The 22599-nt window shown below is 41.5% G+C and overlaps 1 protein-coding gene across 2 annotated transcripts; it reads left to right on the top strand.

Annotated features, from left to right (window-relative positions):
• The first annotated feature begins 1215 nt into the window (after window positions 1–1215).
• Window positions 1216–18458, top strand: LOC136946237 (proliferation-associated protein 2G4-like). Of its 2 annotated transcripts, none has more exons than XM_067240516.1 (13): window positions 1216–1412; window positions 14332–14460; window positions 14562–14667; window positions 14778–14847; window positions 15331–15423; window positions 15566–15629; window positions 15728–15806; window positions 15881–15959; window positions 16348–16481; window positions 16583–16677; window positions 16785–16912; window positions 17374–17427; window positions 17615–18458. In XM_067240516.1, exons 1-13 carry the CDS (start codon window positions 1325–1327, stop codon window positions 17627–17629), a joined length of 1134 nt encoding a protein of 377 aa, XP_067096617.1. In that variant the 5' UTR covers window positions 1216–1324; the 3' UTR covers window positions 17630–18458. The 2 variants fall into 2 exon arrangements, with proteins under 2 accessions (XP_067096617.1, XP_067096616.1); XM_067240515.1 differs by having other exon boundaries at window positions 17516–18458.
• Window positions 18459–22599: the final 4141 nt, after the last annotated feature.

Below are 22599 nucleotides of genomic sequence, written 5' to 3'. Positions count from 1 at the left end.
GGTCTGCAAACGCCTTTGTAAACCGAGATTTGTTAAAATGTTTGTTAACCCTAACCCTAACCCTTTACAAAAAAAACGTTTTAACAAATCGAGGCGACAAAGCGTTTGCTGTCGAGAAGTAAACATTTGGTTTCTTATATACTACAACAATACGTGGGAAGATCACAAATCAAACAGGTGGAATCTGGAGCAGACGCCATGTTGTCAGAGCAATCAGCTGCACTTGCACTGGTGACGTCACTACATCTCCAAGGCAACATATCAACAACATCAATTTGTCTTCTGTCTGCTCCATTTGCTCCATTTGCAGTTTAATGCTTGCCAGCAAGGAGACACAGTCTGATCGCAATACAAAGTTTGTCTAGCTCCCCAGTCTTCAGGTAAGACCATTTATTGGTGAGAAGTCCCCTCCTCAGCATACAGTATCAGCTGTGAATATGATCGATCCCAGAGACAGAGTGCGCGTGCACGTGGAAACTTACAGAGTTTTCTGACCCTAGGCTTGACCATATGATTCACTCAACACGGATAAGATTAACACATTTATTGCACCTCTAGTATGCTAATGGTCAACCTAGGTCAGTTTGTTTACTTAAGCCTAGTGTCATCTATAGGTCATGTGGGGAGAGGGCTCTCTACTGACAAAGGAATGCTAGCACCAGTATTTTCAGAATATAACCTTACATTCTAAATGTCTCCGACATAGGGGTATATCTCCATAGACCTCCATTCAATCTGCACTCACTGGTGAGCCCCTCAAATGGAACCAGAGTGGAACTGCAACCAGTTCAGAACCCGGAAGTTTCCCGAGAGTGGCAGTCCCCATATTAGACATTGGCTGTTTATCAATCCACGTTTTTTTCCGTTCTTGCGAACTCGTTTGACGTCATCTTTCATTGCCCAAGTACAGTTCCATTCCAAAGAACACAAGTCACCAAGAACGCCAAAAATACCCGGAAATGTTCCTGATCCGCCCCTTTTATCAAGGATACATTGGATGGTGACTTGACCAGCGAGAACGCTTCTGATTTCCCAGAAGTCCTTGCAGACTTGCAAGACCATTCTCGCAAGGACGCTTGCAAGAACGTTCTTCAAAAGAATGTACTTGCGTTCTCAGCGTTCTTCGGATTGATAAACAGCCATTCTCTGGCTATACACTTTGATCTATGGCAGTAACGTTACCCATACGTGCTCTGCGTGAGGACGTAGTGTGGGTGGGTGTTTTGGGCTTTCATTGTCACTGGAGAGTAGCGAAGAGCAGGAAAAGCGTGGTGGTTGACAACAAGGAGAAAGTTATATAGAGCACGAAAGCACCACTGAAAATATGTCTGGGGATGACGATCCGCAAGAACAGACCATCGCTGATGACTTGGTCGTCACCAAGTACAAAATGGGGGCTGAAATTGCCAATCGTAAGTGAAAATTAAATTCCGATTAAAAAAATTACTTTAGCCATTACACTTTTAATGCCACTTGGAGTCAACGCTTGCTAGTTTATAAATTGTCGCTGCCATGTGCCTTATGAAATGCATTAACGGGCGTTAAACTGGCCATATTTCACTTGCAACATTAAAGTAAAAACTGCTCCACTAGCTCAGTACCAACTAGCTAGCTAACTAGATGGCTGCATGTATAGCACATTATGTAATTTCCTAAACTAAGGACGACCGGTCAGCTAGCTAGCGGATAGCCCAACGTATAGCAAGATAGCCCAATTTGGCAGCATTTACTTTTAAATCATGACCGAAATTATGCTTGATAGGTAATTTACTCTATAATAAACAGTTTGCTAAACAGATTGCAAAAGTTATCCATGCATAAAGGCAGCGAGCTAGCTAATCTTAGAGGACGCGTGTGAGCTGCTCTAATCTGTCAATGCTCGGTCTAGTTCTAACACATGCGCATCGCACTGAGAACACGTCACTTTCAGATTGCTATCCAGCTAGCGAAATGAACCGGCCTCATGACAAAACTAGTTGCTAGCAAGCTACAACAGGTCTGTCAAAACACGGACAGTGAGCAGCATCCTTATTCGCGTTGTTTCACAGACTAGGGCATAGTGTCCGTGATGCGGTGAAGATGTCAGTGAAACACACAAATACAAATTTCTTGAACTATAGATGGTTCACAGTGCCAGGGATGATGTCGGTGACACACACAGATGTCTGGAATTATAAATAGTGCAGTGCCCGTGATGCAGCTGGTGATGATAGTTCTCACTCAGTTAACACAGTTACGTTGCCCTTACGTTGCCGCAACTTCATTCGACCAAACATACGTCGCGGGACCGTGCAAGTGAAGGGCGCCAGAACGTAACCGCAACTACTCTTCCCTTACAAAAAATAAGTTATAAATGTGTTAATCTTATCCGTGTTGAGTGAATCATATGGTCTATATAAGTTAGCATTAGCATATTAGCGCAAATCGGAGATGACGTCACGTTGGGGAGTCGTGGAGGAGAGAAGCCTCAGCCTAGTACTAGAACTATGGTGATTGGGATGAAGAAGACGTGGCAAAAACCACTAATGTGTATGATGGCCCGCAGCCGTATAATTTTGAACCAAGTAGACATGAGAGGGCAAATGAGGAATTGCCGAGACCTGATGGCCGTCAAAGCCAATTAAATGGATGGTCCGAGGAGAATGAGTGGAGAGTTGGTGAAGTGTCCTGGTGAGTTGCTATCATTTAGCAACGCAGCAACAATCTCTGGAGCTAGTCTACGAACAGCAGTGCACTTTTTTTTTTTTTACTGTCAGTGAATAGCACTGAGTGAAAGTCAATGTTTTCTTTAGATCTAGTGACCGTGATCATTCAGGGCCTGACATGAAATTTTTGAGGCACTTTTCAAGTATTCCTACATTTACGTTTCACTTTTCCATGCACAAAAGTCACGTCCGGGTAAAGATTGTGCCTTTGACCAACGAAGATGAGCTGTAATATTATACAAATGATAACAATTGAGGTGTTCTAAAAAAATATATTTGTTACATTAAACATTTACACAATTTCTGCAGAATGAAACACTTTCTGTTATGTACTGTTATGGGAGTCAGGTGGCTGAGCGGTTAGGGAATTGGGCTAGTAATCTGAAGGTTGCTGTTAACCCTAACCCTAATGACGTTGTGTCCTTGGGCAAGGCACTTCACCCTACTTGCCTCGGGGGAATGTCCCTGTACTTACTGTAAGTCGCTCTGGATAAGAGTGTCTGCTAAATGACTAAATGTAAATTCACAGTGCAAAAAATCTTCAGAATGTGCACAAACAGGCACACAATTTTGAAAAAGTTATTATTAGCGTGTTATTAAACCCACTTTTTATTCATTAAAATTACTTCGGCATAATAATGCACCTATAATACAAATCTGAGCAAGGGCAGCAATCTCTATCGAATCAACAGACGTGCAATTTAGCTAGCAGGGGAAGAATACAAACAACTAAAATTACCAGTGATTGACTGCATGTCGGAGAATAGCACAGACACGCGCTTACACGGCGAGCGGTGAGACTGCCGCAGTGACGACTCTCTCCATTCAGGAGGGTGAAGTTAACAGACTTTTCAAGAGGCAGAATCCCCGCAAAGCAGCTGGGCCGGACTCTGTCTCTCCAGCCACCCTCAAGCACTGCGCTGACCAGCTGTCTCCGGTGTTTACCTACATCTTTAACACCTCCCTTGAGACATGCCATGTGCCAGCCTAGGGATGGGCGATATGGCCTAAAATCCATATTGCGATATACATTGCAGCCTATTGCGATAACAATATATATCGCAATATTTAAATTATAATAGAACCATTTCAGAACAGGTTTAGCCAAACTGCTAAATATATTTAAAAAAATTAGAAAGAAAGAAACGTATGTATTTTTGAGAACATTTATTGTGCAAAACTGTAATTATACAACATAATGTTGCAGATAAATACAATTCAAGTACACTAGCTGCAGAACCTTTAACAAAGAAAAGCTTAAAATATTGGGTTTCTTTCCTTTAGGGCAAAGCATTTTAAAAGGCACTACACTTAGTTTAAGTCCTTGGTTCTTAAATGCCACCCACGATGCAAAGAACATTAAAAACATTTAGGCATGTCTATTTTAAATAAAGAAAATTCTAAGTGTGCAGATACACAGATACTTAAAATGAAAACATAATAAAATGCAAAATGAAAGCACAATATTTTTTTTGAATAAACCTTTATGCGATTGATTTGTATAATCAATCAATAGCTCTGATCATGGCTTTAATGCCGCGGTAAAAGTGTGCACAAAGGGAACTCAGTGCTAACGTCACAACGTCATCACACGTTAGCAACGATGCATAGATACGGGTTCTAGTAAGACAGCGATATCAGCGAGGAAAGTTGAGGCTACTTGGTTCCCCTTCATTGTTTTGATGAGCAGTCTCATGAGCCCTACTCACCCGGCGTCATCGAGCCGACCAGCTAAATACTTATTTAGCACTAGCGTTGCTACCTGCATAGAGGCTACCTACAGCTGGCAGCTGTGTTCCGTTTAGCTCCTAGATTCAGACATAGCCCCGGTAAATAGTAGAGCTAGGGTCAGTCTCTTGTCCAGGGCCCAGTTCGGAGTTTGGATTCTTTCTTTTTAAAAACTTCTCCATCACCACGACCTGTCACATGCATCATTAATTCTCTTGTCTCTAAGAGCTGCCTACTATAGCCTACCTATATTTAGCTATACCTGGTGCCACCCGGACGAATATTACATTACTCTGCCAGTCACTTTATTACAGACACTCGACAAGGGAATATTATTTGCTGATAATAATTAATAAATGATTATTATTATTTTAATTTAATTTAAGACTAATTAAGTGAAATTGGATAATTTCTCACGGCACACCTGATGATCTCTCACTAGTGTGCCGCGGCACAGGGGTTGGGAATCGATGCTCTACAGAGTAGTTTGCTGCTGCTCGTCAGACGGAGTCCTGTCTTCTGTTATTCAGACAAAGTTATATTAATATAATGTGTATAAATATACCAAATATGTATAGTTCATACATTTGTATATATGTGTGTGTGTGTGTATAGGGTGGGCGATATGAACCAAAATTCATATCACAATATTTTGCGGTTTCCAGGCGATAACGGTATATCACGATATACTGTACAATTTTTTTGGGGTACTTTTATTTGCCCTTAAACATACAGAAACAGAACGGAAGGCAATGCAAATGTCTTCAGTTGTTTTTTTCCTGTGCAAACATGAAACATAAACAAAGGTATAAGGGTTCAATAAAAATGCAGTTAAATCAAATATTTCAAGTTTACAGGATGTAAGTAAATGTAAAACAAAAACACTTTCAGGCCAAACAAACACTATTTCAGGCCAAACATAACAAGTGCATTCTTTTTTTCAGGCATAACACTGGTCATTATGAATTCTACTAACAACTTGCTGCCTCCCTCTTTCCAAGTTCTGTGCCAGGAACACAAACATATTGACATTTTCTGGTTTCAGAGATGCCCTGTGGCATGTGACCACATTGCCGCCAGTGCTAAATGCTCTCTCAGAGGGGTAAATTGTGGCTGGGATGCATAAATATTTATTTGCAAGACGACTCACTTGTGGAAAGTTGGATGTGTAACATCGCCACCGCTCCAAAGGATCAGCCTCACTGTCTGCTTCCATCATCAGAGTGTAGCTGTCCAGCTCTTGCTCGATGACCTGTCTTTGGGTTAAGGCAGGTGGGGGTGCACTACTGGTTTTCTTAACCCTTGTGTTATCTTCGGGTCATTCTGACCCATCAGTCATTGTGACCCACCGTCGTATTGCGACAACTTTACCACATAAAAAAACAAAGTGAAGCATTTTATTTTAACCGTTGGGCTGTCTCAGACCCCCCACATTGCAAAGGTTAAAATAAAATTATTTTTATTTGTTTTTGTATCGGGTAAAATTGGGTAAACACAACAATGGTTCGTTATGAACCTTTGGGTCATGTGACCCGAAGGCAGCACAAGGGTTAAAGAAGCTCCCAAGGCTCTTCTTGGACTTATTTGCCGATTGTGGAGCAGTGGCAGCTTCTCTCTCTACCTCTCTCTGATCCCCTTCCACGGCAGTGTTCCCTACCAGGAGGGCTTCCGCCTCAGAGGCAGCTCTCACCTTCACCTCCACCAGCTTCTCAGTGGTCATGTAGATATTCTTGAACCTTGGGTCCAGAAAGGTAGCCATGGTAAGCAGCTCATCTGTTTCAGGGTTGGTGTATTTGTTGAATAGGTAATCAACTACCTTCATCTTGATGTCTCGGTTCAGTTCGGCGTCACCCTCATTTGATTTCAGAACCTCCGTCTTGAACAAATGGAGGACTGGTTTCAGATAGACACACGTATGTTTCTCCTGACAAGGTGTCTGTAAAATCCTGGAGGGGTTTAAGTGCTGCCGTGATACATTCAAAGACATCAATGTCTTGATAAGTGGGTGCAAGGTGCTGTGTTTTCTTGTCTGCTAAAAGGACATTTGTGATGGCCTTTTCCTGCTCCAGGACTCATTCCATCATCTGCAGTCAAGATCCCCACCATGTCGGGGATTCCGTGATGAGTTTGTGGAGGGGCAGGTTCAGTTTATCCTGTGCACTTGTCAGGGTGTAGTGGTCAGCTTTTAGCTGATCAGGTTGCTTTCTCAAGAATGTCGAGAGGGGAGGCTGAGTCTGAGTTCAAATGCAGATTGTCTTTATTGTCACAAGAACAACGGTTACATTTGGTTTGATCTCTTCGCCTGAGAAGATCTAACTAATACATGAATTCACAGTCATTATATACAGTCGATAGGCAGTGCCATAATTTGTACCATGACCCTGTCTGTGCGACTGCATTGATCTTAATCAGTGTATGTCTGTTTGTCTCGGTCCCAAAAGACCGTTACATATCCACAGTGAACGTACAAAGTATATCTGTTGTTTAGTTAATCTTTCGCTATCTGGTGCTTGCGCTTGTCCAAACAGGTCAGCCTGACATGTTCGGAGCCATTCCCCGAAAGAGCCATTACTCAAATACAGTATGTAATGTTCGTACTGTGATCTCTGATGACGGTCACTTTAATTACCTGATTGCGTCATCACTGATGCTATCTTAGTGTTATGCTTTTAGTGGCCACACATTTTAAGGTCAACTAGTTCGACCTTCTGTCTTACAGTCTAAATCTGCCACATAGGTTAGAGTGGGTGTTTAATGCAGTTTTCGGCCTACGACAAGGGCCTTCTGCTTCTTCAAACTATAGGAAAATGTGCTGACCACTTTCTTGCACACTCCTGTCGCCCGGGAAACCCGAGGTTCGTTTTGGACACTCACAATTCTTCAATAAACATGATTACAAATGGAATACTTCTATGGAATACATACAACTGTGGTGATTAAGAGAGCTATGTTTTAGAAAACGGGGACATTTATTGAGTGATTACTGAAAGACAAAAAGGATAGATGAATATATTAAATTATAAACTAATGTATCATTACCAACTACAAATTGTATAGAAAAAGCTAAGGAAAATGTTGAACCACAGAAGGGTATTCAGTGGTATAACAGATCCAAAGCAGGGCACTTGTGGGATTTTTTGTTAAAAGGCCTTTATTAGGGGCTGAAAACATGCTAAACGCTAACGCGTTCCTGCTACTGATTTCCTACAAATATTATAGATTGCATAACTGTATTCGTCTTAACGCATAGGATCAGGCAGGGTAGTCAACTATAACGTGTATTGGACGTTGAAACTTATACTTACCAATAGCGATGTGTAGCCTGTGTCCGAAACACCCTAGTCTTGTCCATCCATTTAGCGCCAATGCTTTGACCATGTTCGCTCTGCTGTCGGAAATCATGCAAACTTGGCGCAACTCTTCCAAGCCCCAGGACGCAAGTGCCTCCCTCAGCCCAGCTGCAATTATTTCTCCGCTGTGGTCTTCTGGGAAATAAGAGGTCTGAAGACACTTGCTTTGCAGCTTCCAGTTGTTGTAAATATAATGAATAGTAAGGCTTATGTAAGGCTCTGTGGTCCGGCTTGACCATAAGTCTGCAGTGGTGGAGAGGAATACAGCTTCATTGATCTTGTGGGCAACTCTGTTCTTGCATTCTATGTAGAGATTTGTCAGACATTTCTTGGTGAAGTATTTACGGCTCGGGATCTCGTATCTTGGGTCTAGGGTTCGAATCCGCTTACAGAAACCATCTTTCTCCACTGTTTGAATGGGTAGCATGTCCTTTGCTATGTGGTATGTAATTGCACTGGTTGTGTCATTCCACTTCTTGCTCTTCTTGTCATAGGGATTAGCAGTAAATTATGCCTTGATTGATTTCTGTGTGGGTCTGGCTTGTGGACCTTTTGGGAATTGCTCCGCTGCTCGGGGGATTTGTCAAACGCATTCTGGTTGATTGTTCATATTCCAGAACATGCGTCGTTTTCAGGTGGTGGAAAAGATTGGTAGTGTTTCCACCTTTGGCCAACACAACTCGACGACACAACTTACACAGTACCGTTTGTGTTGGTCGATGTCGGATACCTTAAAACCAAACCATTTCCAGATGACAGAAGAGGCAAATTTTCAGACATAGCTAGCTTGCTAACCCTCGTAAACAAAAGCAGTTTACTTCAATTAATGTTCTCTTCCTCTAGAGTTGCGCATGCTTGTTTGTTGACTTTCATTGGCTGGCACAATGCGTGCAGCGTCCATGCGTAAATGTAAAAAACAAAACAAATACAAATTAGAAAAAATATATACAAATTTTAACTAACGTCACTGTGTCCAATCCCGACCGCTGTAAACTACTATTGTCCAAACCCGAACGGGGTTTGGACACTCGGTCACTTGGTCTTTTTGCCAGCATTTTCTTTTGCTATCGCCAGCAAAGTGTAAGTAGTATTATTTTAGGCATAGCAAACAATCTACGTGTACAATTTCATGAACATATATGGACGTTTACATGTCTAAATAATATAGGAAAGGCTTTGGCCGAAAGACCACTCGGCGACACTCGGGCGACACTTGGGCGACGATCTTTACTCTGACAAGTGTGTCTGTGTTGTCATCGTACTGCTACTATGGGTTAGCATATGAGTGTATTTCAATGCTAGCTTAACACTACTTTGTCTTGCCAATGAAAATACACGATCATGTGTGACGTGATCTGTAGTCGAGGGGAGGAAGGGATGGGGGCTGACAAACTTTGAGAAGAGTTCAACAAAACATCCAGCAGGTGGTGGTATACAGTCAAATTGAGATTTTATTGCATAGTTTGGAGATGTTGAAGCGTGATATCTTATTGTGGAGGACATAACTACGTCCCCGGATATGTTGACAGCATTGATGGTCAGTTTGGTGACCCTGGATTAAGTTAATATCCCCAGAAAAACAGCAGCGGCCAGTGTTTAGAAGTGCGGTCGGGTTTGGACAAGGGTAGCGCACGGCTAATTTACCGGCGCCAGCGTCTTTTGACTCTAAATTTTTAAACAATATTTAGCTCGAAAGGTAAGAAGTTAAAGCTTAACGTGAAATCAGTAAATCAGCTGAAAACGTGATACGATTATTTTGATCAATATTTGAAGTGGCATTTTATCAGAATGTTAGCTAAAAACCGGTCGGGATTGGACACAGTGACGCTAGCCCACTAGGCTGTATCACTTGACTTACGCTATATTTTACACCAAACAGAAATACTTTGCTTAATACATTTATTAATATATCTTGATATCCATGATATGGCAAAATCCATATCATGGCATAACGCCATACCGGTATTTGCGTTAATACCGGTATACCGCCCACCCCATATATATATATATATATATATATATATATATATATATATATATATATATTATAATGTGTGTATGTATGATAATAATTTAATGATATGAAGTGCAGTTTCACATTTGTGTGTAGATAATGGTATGAGGTAGGGTTGGAACGGTACATGTATTCGTATTGAACCTAAACGGTATGGGCGTTGCGGTTCGGTGCATGAATATACACGGAGAATACATGGTATAAAAATAAATAAAACTTCCGTGCAAATTAATTCATGTAATGCGGAACTACTGTTAGATACTCGTGTTCTTTAGGGACACCTAATCTGTACCCCGCCTTAGCTCTAAAGCTCTGATTGGTGCCGCCGCCTGTGTAGCCGAACTCCGCCTATGTATGCAGTTTTTGTCAGGTCAAGGGTCCAGTGAGTGAGTCAGAGATAGCTATCAGCACTAGGATAAGTATGGCGAGTGGTGGTGACCCACAAGAGATAGAGGATCCGCCGGCCTCTTTAAGATCGCAAGTTTGGGAAAACTTCGGTTTCCCAGTCAGTTACAGTAGTACAGGCGAGAGAGTGGTGGATAAGACAAGGACTGTGTGTTGGTGTTGTTCAGCAGTTGTGGGGTATGTGAGTGTAAATACATCTAACATGCTAACGCATATCCGACACCATCACCCAGGTGTGCCAATCACTGGAACGAGACAAAAAAACTGTCCAACTTCTCCTCCCTACAGTGCTTAACCAGCCTTTAGATACACATACAAATAGGGACAAAAAAATCACTGAAGCAATCGGAATTTACATGTCATCTTCAATGCGCCTGTTGCAGCTGGCTCAGGGGAGAGACTGTATGACACTAGGTGGTACAGTCTGAGGCATGCCCAATAATTTTTTTTTGATTGCAAATAAGCTATGTTTTGTACATTTAGTCATTTAGCCGACACTTATCCAGAGCGACTTACAGTGAGTACATGGACATTCTCCCAGAGGCAAGTAGGGTAAAGTACCTTACCCAAGGACACAATGTGATTTTCACGGCCAGAATGGAACCGGCAACCTTCTGATTAATAGCCCGATTCCCTAACCGCTCAGCCATCTGACTCCATTAAAAGCAGTTAAACGTAACTAATAGGGGTGTAACGATACACTCAGCTCACGATACAATACGTATCATGATACTGGGTGAACAATACAATACTTATCACGATATTTTGAACAACATTTTAAATGAAACTGAAATTCAATTAACCGATTTATTTCCAAAACATTAAACATTTTCAATAATTGGGTGTGCTTTGCCTTCAGCAAGGGCACAACCTTTGTTCTCTCACATATATATTATTATTATTGGGTGTGCTTTGCCTTCGGCAAGGGAACAACCTTTGTTCTCACATATATATTATTATTATTTTTATTTCTTTTTGCCCCCCTAAATCTTCGTCAATACTTGGCCTACATAGACAACCTAGATGTCAAAGGTTTCGTGTTAGTAGTGATTGAGTTGCTTGTATTTTTATTTACGTTCCGTTGCATGGTTTAGGCTCAAGTTAAGTTTTTGTGGCGAAAAGTGAAGCTAATGGTGGCTAATTTGCTAGCCACAGTCACTGACGTTACTAACGTCACTACGTCACGGAAACACGCGTGCAGAACAATTCGTTTCGCATCTCTTAACTTGGGGGATAGGATAGCTAGGCTAACTATAGCTTTACTGCAAGGCAGCTGCAGAAACGCCACAAGCAAAGAGGCCAGGGTGATAACTATTTACTCATTTTACTTTGTGATGTGAAACACTTGTGAAATGTAATGTACAATATTAGCTGATATTATTAAGGAAGTAAGCCCACATCTACTTTCGGAAACGGTAGTCTACTATTTCACTGAAGCATTAGCATAACATTAGCCTCAGTTGCCCGGGCAACACATACTACGGTCTGGTGGTCTATGATGCATCTGTTTTCAATTCTTCACAAATACATTTTCGTTGTAGGATTTATTATGACATTACATTAAAAGTAAACTATTTGTTGGTGAAATTATCATTACCTGTGGTTTCAAACCAGTGTTGCTCACTGCAACGCTGTAGCCTACGCGAGACACACTACAAAAACATCTACACAGCTGTTTAGGAAGTCAAACGGCGACAGAACATGTTCGGCACTCCCCTTACTTAAATCAAAAGTCTTTCAATAGGTGAAACTATCTGACTACTAACCTGAACTTTATTGCCACAGCCTAAACTTTGTCAATCTGTTCATGAAAATAATTAATTTCAGCCTAAACCGTACAACGGAACGTTAAATCGAATTCAACCAACGCAATCGCTACCAAGACGAACACAGCAGTAGTCTAGTACTGTACTGTAGTAGTACAATTTACCGGGGCAGTTACTCCACACAGGGCTATATCGCATTTTGCGTCGTTACTGACAATGATCGCTACCAGTGAGCTTTTTATGAATGAGTGATTTTCCACTAAATAAATGTCAAGCTTATTTACGTTTTTGGGGGCATATTTTCAGTTAGCAGATGGTACTGTTTGAATCGCGATTCAATCTTCTACTGCCGGTAACGTCGTAGAATAATCTTCAAAGGGGGTTCTTTATTCATGAATGAATGCAATATGAGTAGGCTAAATGCTTGAAAATATCACGAGAAGGGAAAAACTTAAAAGGACGTTTAAGTCATAGAGATTAGGTCAATTTTTACACCGGTCTGCCAAATGTATTCGTTTTGATTCAACGATGAGGCTGCCTCTTGCAGGGGAAATGAGAAGACATCTATTTCATTCTACACTTCACTCGTATTTCAGTTGTAAATGAGCAGCAAAAAATATATACTTTTAAATCTATGTAATCTTTATAAATAATAAGTATGCATTTTTATATAACATATACAGAAATATCAGTTGTAAAAATGTCATTCAAAAACGGACCCCTGTGCAACCGACGCAAGCAAGCACACCCTACAATTTCCCCAGAAATTGTACCCTCTCTAGTTTAGCTTTGATTTATCAAAATACTTTCGATGAGGTAGGCTACAGGCGGTATGTTATTCTTAGTTTTTCTGAACTTTGTGTTATGTTGCTGACTGGAGATCAGTAGGCTAGTATATATCTATATTAATAATACATCATAATAATCGCATATTAAATCGCAATTGCAAATTTATCGCGATTATCTTATTTTCCGAAATTGTTCAGCCCTAATGTGTATACTCAAACAGGAAGAGAGACGCTGTAGATCAGGGGTGGATAACCAGTCCAGCATAAAGAGCCCCCCAAAAAAACGCACCATAGCAAAGAGCCACACATGCACGCCCGCACTACAACAGCTGCTTACAGATCTAATGACAGTCATAATACAAAGCAAAACAGTTTTTATACGACCGCACAGGGCCTTGCGCCACCGGGGGCCTCGCATATTTTTTCGTTCATGCAATCCAAGTTTGCAATTGCAAGTTTTTTTTTTTTTTACTTTCAATATTTTTGTATTCCTTTTTTTGACTTGATGTGCTCTAAAATTAAATTCCCGTTTGTCAAAAAATATTTTTTCGTTCATGATTTACGTTACACCACAGGGCGTTAGTGCACACCCTGTGAGAGTGCGAGGAGGAAGGGGATGGTCAGGAGAAACAAACGTCACCTACAGGAGAGCAAGACCGATTTTGCAAACATGAGTCGGGTGCTGAGAAAAGGAATAAAACTAAAAGAAACAAGAATTTCACAAGTCGATTCGATGATCGCTGGATAAATTTGTCAGCACGTCTTGCAGAAATGGTGTGGCTCCGTGCGTGCGCAGGATAATAGCTGTCGGAATTATGGACAGTCCTTGTGCGGGTTGAAAGTGATTCTTGCGCGTGCATCACGTGTATGTCAATAAGCAGGGCCTCGCACCCCCCCTGCGACGGCTCTGTGTGGTTTAAGTCTTAAACAATGATGTGATACGCGACACAAAATGCGAAAGGGTCCATATATATATATATACACAATATATATTTTTTGTATTCCTTTTATTCCCCCAGCCGCTCAGTAAGAGCCTCACAGGAGCAAGCAAAGTAAGAGCCTCACAGGAGCAGGCAAAGCCACCCCTGCTGTAGTTGCACTTTATTTTGATCAATGTCTTATAAATAAAGATTTGTGTGACATCTCAAATGTAGCTGGCTTACAACTGAGCATTTAATCCACGTAAACAATATCGAGATATATATTGCCATTCAGCCCAAAAATATTGAGATATGACTTTTGGTCCATATCGCCCAGCCCTAATCCAAACAACATCAATCACGGCACTGCACTCTGTCATTATAAAGAGGATACATGTGGCATTTCAAACTTTGTGTGCCCAGTTCTCCAGATAATCGTGGGAATCTAAAGTGGGACACACACAGAGATTCCTGGCATTATTAGATGGATGTCCTTGGTCAACAGAACTCTATAGTGTGACCTTGGTCAACAGAACTCTATAGTGTGACGTGTTACCTTGCTTTATTCAAATGACACATAGCATCACATTACTTGTTCTACTCATTCGAATGTACTGGTCACAACTACAATAATTTCAATCCTGTTTTTTTGCAGAGGCTATGAAGGCAGTGGTCGATGCAGCCAAAGAAGGAGTCTCTGTTATCAACTTGTGTCAGAAAGGAGATGTGTTCATCATGGCTGAAACTGGAAAAGTTTTCAAGAAGGAGAAGGATATGAAGAAAGGTATGCTTAATCACAATATAAGCAAATAACAGAGCAACCTATTACAGATGTGGTCCACCATGGATGACAATGTGCTGTAAAAAATGTTTTACCACCTGTAGGAATTGCGTTCCCAACCAGTGTCTCCGTCAATAATTGCGTCTGTCACCACTCCCCTCTTAAGAGTGACCCAGATGTCACACTCAAGAATGGGGACCTTGTCAAAATGTAGGCATCAGAACCACCTTCTTGAACTTTTTGCTGTATCGTCTTTGACTTGTAATTATAGTCACATGCGTTCTCTCATTTGGGTACATGTCATCTCCTATCTCAAACAGTGACCTGGGAGTGCATGTGGACGGCTTCATCTCGAATGTGGCACATTGCTTTGTTGTTGGAGTGACCAAGGTAGCATGCTAAAACCACAGTTTAACACTAACCTAACATATCCAGCAGACTCATCAGCTTCCTCATGCAACTAGGGCAGGCCACCATCTTGCAAGAAAAACTGGTTGAGGTCCGGGACTGAGCCAGACATTGTAAACATTAGGGGCTTAGCCTAAACCTAGAACCTAGTCTAGGTTTTATGTGAGCGTAGATATGGACTTCCACAGGTAATGTGAGCGAGCACAATAATTAAGCGTTAATTTGAGCGCATTTTTTTTTGTTGAGCTTTATGTAATATACACATTACGTTGGACTCATATTGTTATACTTGCCTAAAATTACAACTAACATTTTTATCTAAAAGATTCTGGGCTTTTGAGAAAACATTCAGGGCTCAAGCCCCAGAAGCCACAAGCTTTTTTTCATTTGATAGCATGATGTGTGAAAGCATTTCAGCCCGGAAGTAACATCTAATCCAATTTGTCCTGTATGGTTGCCCCTCAGGAGGCCCCGTTGACTGGGCGTAAAGCTGACGTGATTAAGGCTGCACACTTGTGTGCCGAGGCAGCCCTACGTCTAGTCAAACCTGGGAACCAGGTAAATGAACCCGGTTTGACAGTTAAGACTGAGGTTTTATACCGTATGCAGTCACCAGTGAGACTGCATTAAAATCAGTTTACCCTGAACCATAGAAACAAACTGAATATCCCTAACTCTGTGCTAACTCTCTCCCTTTTAGAACTCTCAGGTCACAGAAGCTTGGAACAAGATCGCCAAGTCATTCAAGTGCACACCAATAGAGGGTGAGTTTGAGTGGTCATTAAACCTAGGCCGGACAATTTCCATCACCTGCACTGTGACACTGGCATACTGATGCGTTCTTTCCAATCTCCTCTCGAAGGTATGTTGTCCCATCAGTTGAAGCAGCACATCATCGATGGAGAGAAGACCATTATTCAGAACCCTACAGACCAGCAGAGGTGAGTGAAGAAATCAACAACGATATGGTCATTGTTCATCTTGTGTCTCACAGTTAATGTGTTTGGGTGTCTAGGAAGGACCATGAGAAAGCAGAGTTTGAGGTGCATGAGGTCTATGCAGTGGATGTGCTCATAAGCACTGGAGAGGGAAAGGTGAGGAAGAATCATCAGCTCACTGTGTTACATAGATGTGTGTTTCTTGATAACATAAAGCCATAGCACCTCAGTGAATGTATCCTAGTGCTGAAAAAATGCATCCCTGGGGCTCTTGCTTGACAGTTTGAGAGATGTAGTCATTTAGCAGACGCTCATATCCAGAGCGACTTGCAATAAGTACATTGACATTCCCCCCCAGTGCAAGTAGGGTGAAGTGCCTTGCCCAAGGACACAACGTCATATTGCACGAACCGGCAACTTTCTGATTAATAGCCTGATTGCCTTACTGCTCAGCCATCTGACCCTCTAGATGCAGATTTAAGGTGTGATTTGATTGGAGCTTGATTTGGTAGTGGCCAAATATTCCTTGTTCTCCAACTTCTAGGCCAAAGATGCAGGACAGAGGACCACAATTTACAAGCGGGACCCCAGCAAGCAGTATGGGCTGAAGATGAAGACGTCCAGGATGTTCTTCAGCGAGGTGGAGAGGCGCTTTGATACCATGCCCTTTACTCTCAGGTAGCTGATAGAGGAAGTAGCGCATCACAATTCTACTGACATGTTTTCTCCAGAAAAGGCCCTGCTTTAAGTGTGTGTGTGCTTGTTTGTGTGTGTGTCAGGGCATTTGAGGATGAGGGCAAGGCCAGACTGGGTGTAGTGGAGTGTGCCAAACATGAACTGCTTCAGCCCTTCAATGTGCTGCATGAAAAGGAAGGTAAGTCCTTCCTAGCACCACAACAGTCAAACATTTTGTATGGAAAATAGCCTACCTCTATATGAATATGACCTTACATTGACTAACACCATTTTCCTTTTTGTCAGGCGAGTTTGTGGCCCAGTTCAAGTTTACTGTGCTCCTCATGGCCAACGGACCCTTGAGAATTACAAACAGCCTGTTTGAACCAGAGTTGTTCAAGTCTGAGCATGAGGTGGAGGATCCAGAGGTTATGGTAAATAACCAGCAAACCAGTTTCCAAATAGGAAACCAATTCCATTTCCTTGGGGAGAAGTGAAATGGTAGTACCATGGCATGCTGGTGGCTGACTGAATTTATTCCAAAGACCTTTGCAGGGTTTTCCTGCCTCCAAAATAAGCTTGGGTGGGGTGGGAACACTGCAGGTAAATAGTTACCATCTTCCCCACCCCACAAATAAATGTAGGAGCATAGTAAAAATAAATAAAAAAAATAACAGTTAATAAACAAACAATTTGTATTGCATTCATGGATTGTCAAGTAGCCAGCTAGAAAGCAAGCCTTCTTGGAGTAAACTAAGTGGGTTAAAGCAGACAACACACTGGGCTGGTTGAGAAAAATACAGGTTTGTTACCCTTGTGTTAAACGTGTGGTAATGAGTTTTGTATGTTTTATTTTTTAAAGTAACACTTTTTCTTAATTTTCTTTCTTTTCAAGGCTTTGCTTCAAAGCTCAGCAAGTCGCAAGATGCAGAAGAAAAAGAAAAAGAAGGTAGAATAAACAATCCCATGAAACATTACTTGTTACTTGCCACATTTTCTGACTCCATATTTTTCTCCCATCCTGTTTGGTGTCAAAGGCCTCAAAGACAGTAGAGAATGCAACTGGACAGCCTTTGGAGGTAGCTGAAACTGGAGCTGCAGAATAACCCTCCACCCCTGCTTATCTCCATCTACAGCCGCCTTGTCTATGAGAATACTGACAAGACATCTGACAACCTAAAGAACCAGAATCAAGAATACCCACCCCCAGAAGCGCAGCTTACTGACACAGCATTTGCCAATATTTCCACTTCGATGTCAGCCTGGGAAGCTGCTGCTCATCAATTCAAGATGAACGGTCACGTATCTCAACCCCCACCCCTTCAATATCTGTCTGTTGTTCACAGACCGGCCTTTTCCTCAGAATAGTAACCTCCTGTCTAGTCTCAGAAGATATACTTGAATGCTAGGGCGTTTGCTGATAATAGAAGACGTTGACAACTGTCTTCAGGCCTCCCTTTGTCCTTAATGTTTTGCTTTGAACTGGAATAATAATGGCAGCGTGACAGGATAATGTCTTTGTTGTGCCAATGATAATTTTGGAAGACACCCACTTGGCACTAAACATGATGCCATCATCCTCGAATTTAATGTTTATTGGTATTTATTGAATAACTCCCATTTTCAGCACTCTGAAACAGAGATATAAATTTATATTGTTATTAATGATAGTATTTGAAAGCAGAACAGGTTTGAGGTTGCTTTGTAGTCACATATGCAAGGCAAGCTAAAGTGTTTAATTGTAATGCTAATTTCCACATGTCAAATGGAAGTTCAACTGTAATATTTTGTTTGTGTGGATGGTTTCGGTTGATGCCCTATGGAGCTATAGTCCACTGGTTCTCCCACAGCCCCTTCTGTCAAGTTTCACAGTCAGTGTTTACATACAATTTCACAAATTAATACCTGATGCTTGCTTTTTTTGTAATACAAATCCTGTTTCAGAGACTATTTTTAAGAAACATTAAAAAGCCAGCTTGATGTCGTGTCTTCACAATTGGGTTTGTGAAAAGCACTAACCCGAAGTCGTACTGACAGCCATTGCCTCTAATTATATGGTCTATTCGAAGGTGGGAGTCTCGTGTTGAAGCATCGATTTTTTTTTAATGAATGTAATATAACATTTTGTGTTATGTCACATTCGGTTGGATGACTTTTGCAGTTTTTCAGTGGTAATCTTTTTCCAGAATTAAACTTCTCGATTAACAAACTTTTTGGTATTGAATTAGGGTTTGAGTTTACTGGTGCCAAAACCATAGGCTTTGTTTTATAGAGTTGAAGAGATAGTCGTAAAAAAGTGACATGGCCATATGAGTCAAGCATTGAGCATACAGAAATAAAATTGGATCATGCTGGTTGGGAGAATGATGAATGGACTTAAGTCCACATTCCACCTGTCCAGGAATACAAAATGGACATACGGGTAAAATGGCAATCTAAAACATACGTACGGCTCTGTTTATACAGCTAAAGATTTATGAAAATGAAAAAAGTATTCCCAGATAACCTCTTCAGGCTTGCAGAATTGATTGAATCGAAATGTAATCCTTCCATTGTTACAAATATAGCTGCAAGTAGCAATGTGGGTTCCTCCGCAAAATGGCAAAATATTATAAACATGTACACTGTTGAAGATGGAGAGTTGGACAACAAGAGAGCAAAACTACTTCATGTTTGGCCAACAACAATAGGCTGAATGGGGATGTGAACTCATGAGCATAAGGTCACAAGTCAGTCTCTCTATCCTCTCTGCTACACACCAACTGTTGAGATTGTATGAGTAGAAAGGGAAGAGTATGAGCTTTGGTCAGCATTGGGACAAAGGTTAAGAAACTGTTGACATTTCAAGGTAAAATTGCATAAAATTGCGCATGGTACATCAGAATGATATCACCTTGAAGCCAATAAGGTTTGAAAAACCATCAGTCAAAATTATATTTGATTTATTGACACAAAGATATTGAGGCAATGTGGACACTTACATAAATACACCCCTTTCAGACATTTTGTATTGCATTTCTCATTCCATTTCACCCTATATAAAGACACATCTGCCCGCACACTATCCCCATCCATGCTGTTTCCCCCTCTCCGAGCGCAGGTCATGCCAAAGCGGAAATGCTGCAGCAGCCGCATGAGGTTTAGATGTAGTCCAAAAACTACCTCCCACAATGAATACATATCAACCGCAACATTGTTTTCAAACTTTCTCGAAGATAGCTTGAAAACCACAGATATTGACTTTCTCCTTTAGTAGATCTCAAGAATAGCCTCATAGGTAACTGGCTAGGGTGCAGCCCAGGTACAGTCCACATCTAGCTCGTTGCGAGTGTCGCGTCTGATAGTAAAATGGCCGACTCTCTGTTCCAATTAAACTACACGACATGCACACTCAGGGTGACCAACGATATTATATTAACTAACAAACAATAACATTACAAACATCTAATTGAACGAACACAACAACTGAAATCCCTCGCATGGCCGTTGTAACCAAACTATTATCCACAAGTCTTTGCGTTTTTTTACATGCCGCACTGCATGCTGGGTACTCAAGAGCGCTGACAGCTGATTATCTAGCTGTGCGCCGACTGCGTGATATGACGAGATGCAAGTGACGCGCTAAGGTCTCTGAGTCTCCTGCATTAACAAGTTCTGCTCGATTAGCAAGCTATTTTTACTAATGTTTTATTAGCTATTGAATGGTAATGCAAGCTAGCTAAAAACAATGTTAGTTAGCTTGGCTAAACTGGTTTTCGTAGCAACAGAAATCAACAAATCAGATCAGTCGAACTTTATTCAGAAAGGGGGGGGATCTGTATTTTTTACTCTACTCTTAACGCATGCCTATGTTTAACTTAATGTCTGCACCTCTCTGTCACCAACTGTCTCTGGAGTGGAGGGTGGGGGCTTCATATCCAACAAATTACACCCCTGAACTTTTAAAACAGATCTAATGGCCTACTACAATTGTAAATATCCTATGGCTTCTTCTCCAATTGGGCCTCGATACAATGTCATCTAATATTTTCTGCCCATTCTGTTTTTGGGGACTTTCCACACCAGCACCCTTTGTCCAGTCCCTCTATTCTGCCCTACTACATGTGTTTTCCAACACCAGTTACCATCAACTCTGGGCAGGGACGGCGCCAGAGAATTTTTAATACAGGTGCTGAGGAGGTGCTAGATTAATAAAGAAGCAGTACTTCTCTTGACTGGTTTTTATTCAGATGAAATAATCATTGGATTCAGGTCAAAAGTCTATCACTTGAACTGGTTTCATCACTTAAGACACAAACTCAGCAGCTTGGCATACTGGGACATGGAAAGGATTAAACATTTAGACTTTCATCAAAGTAAAAAATGCTGGTTTGTCCTTTTTCATCAATGTCCTCAAAAAAGCAGTCTGCAGAGCTACTGTGTCTGTGGGGTGACTGTCTGTCTCTGGAGGGCTAGCAGGCAGGGGCAGGCAGGGCAGGGCAGGCCAGCTGAATGAAGCTGTCCAGCTAGAGAGGGATAGTCCAGCAAGGGGTCTGTGATGCTCCCAGCATTCTCTGTTGTTGCTCTCAGCATCCTCTATTGAACTCTGTTGAGCAGGCCTCTGCATGACCCTCCAGACCTGTAAAAGTGAAGAAAGGATCCATGTCAGTTCAGTTACATCCATCTACACTTGACATAAACTACAGTTTTGACTGTGAAATGCAGTGGCATTACTTGAACTTGAATCCAAATGTGTTGACCTGATGGAGACCCATGCAAACTCAAAACACGGGTTCGTTTCCAGGCTCTGGCAAGAGTATTTAGCTCTAAACTGGTCAATATATACACATCTGACAAAAGACCAGCTCGACCTTTGCCTGTAAACAGTGATTCTGACTGTCAGAGACCTTTAAATAGCCTGACTTACCGAAATTGGCAAAACTAGCCTGACTAACGTAGGTCACTTTCTCAGGGCATATGACAAATGAAACAAGCTCGCCTTGAAAAATCAGATATAAATCAGAATCAGAATCAGAAAGGGATTTATTCGCCATGAAAGTTTGCACAGACAAGGAATTTGCTTTGGCAGGAAGGTGCATACAATAAACATATACCTAAAATTTAAATATGTGGACTAACTATACTAAGGGTACATAAACTAGCAGTACTAAGTGGGATAAATATAAGTTGCCGTAAATTACAATATAAAAATACAAAAATACAAATATTACAAAAAATACAAATGTACAAGAACACTGAATTAACAGACAAAACAAGACAAAAAAGAGCGCACCTAACGACCGAGGCAGCCATCATCGGCGCCATCTTGGATCTTCAATTTTAAGACAGGCTCAACCACTGTGGCTGGATTCAAACCTAAGACCTTACACTTTGCGGGTCACCATCCCAGCCCATTGAGCTATTCTCAGTGTTGAATACTGGCTATCTTTAGCAGGCCCTTGTCTACAAAAAGCAGTCTTCCCTGACGTTTTTGGAGTAGAATTGAGTGAAATACAAAATTGTTTACACACTGCCAGTGGGCGAGCCGAGCCTGACTCTGAGGCTAACGTCAAAACAATGTACCCTCGGGATGCAGTATCACTCCAATTGCAAGTCCACAAATCACAAAAATAATCGGAGCATCTGGCTAAAAGCACAATTCACAAATCTCCTAAAGGCTTCCCTCCTCGACCTTTTTCGTGTAGACCTAACTGTAAAATGGTGAACTTATGAACATGACGCGGCCAAAACATGGCTGCCGCCTAACAGTGCGTGTCCACTGCAGCGACGCGAATCGCTTGCCATCGCTCGCCTTCCCACAGTTCACCACGCTCGGGGGCGTTTCAAACAGATTAATGTCAAATGTAGTTCTCTAAAGTCACTGTTGTAGTTGTCATGGCCAAGTGTGCAGACTTGGGTTTACATACTCGCAACATCGATCAAAATACAACTTGTATACAAAATACAAAACTGTTTAATAGACATAAACGTTGACATGTGTAAAAAACTTTTTATTATATTACTCAAAGTCTGCTAATCTGTCGATACGATAGGGAGTTCCAGCCGGGCTAGCTAGCTACTGTAGTTACCACAGAACGAAGTTAGGTAATGTGACTAGACTGAATTTGAAAGTACAAGCACC

This window comes from Osmerus mordax, chromosome 7, assembly GCF_038355195.1.
Source record: "Osmerus mordax isolate fOsmMor3 chromosome 7, fOsmMor3.pri, whole genome shotgun sequence".
Taxonomy (NCBI): Eukaryota; Metazoa; Chordata; class Actinopteri; order Osmeriformes; family Osmeridae; genus Osmerus; species Osmerus mordax.
The sequence above is the reverse complement of the archived record's forward strand: the minus strand, read 5'-3'. Positions and strand labels throughout refer to the sequence as shown.

Excerpts from the sequence above, each read along its gene's own strand:
- LOC136946237 (XM_067240515.1), top strand. The coding sequence starts at position 1,325 with ATGTCTGGGGATGACGATCCGCAAGAACAGACCATCGCTGATGACTTG. Across the intron at positions 16,913-17,373 it reads TGGAGGATCCAGAGGTTATG|GCTTTGCTTCAAAGCTCAGC; the intron begins GTAAATAACCAG and ends TTTCTTTTCAAG. Across the intron at positions 17,428-17,515 it reads AGAAGAAAAAGAAAAAGAAG|GCCTCAAAGACAGTAGAGAA; the intron begins GTAGAATAAACA and ends TTGGTGTCAAAG.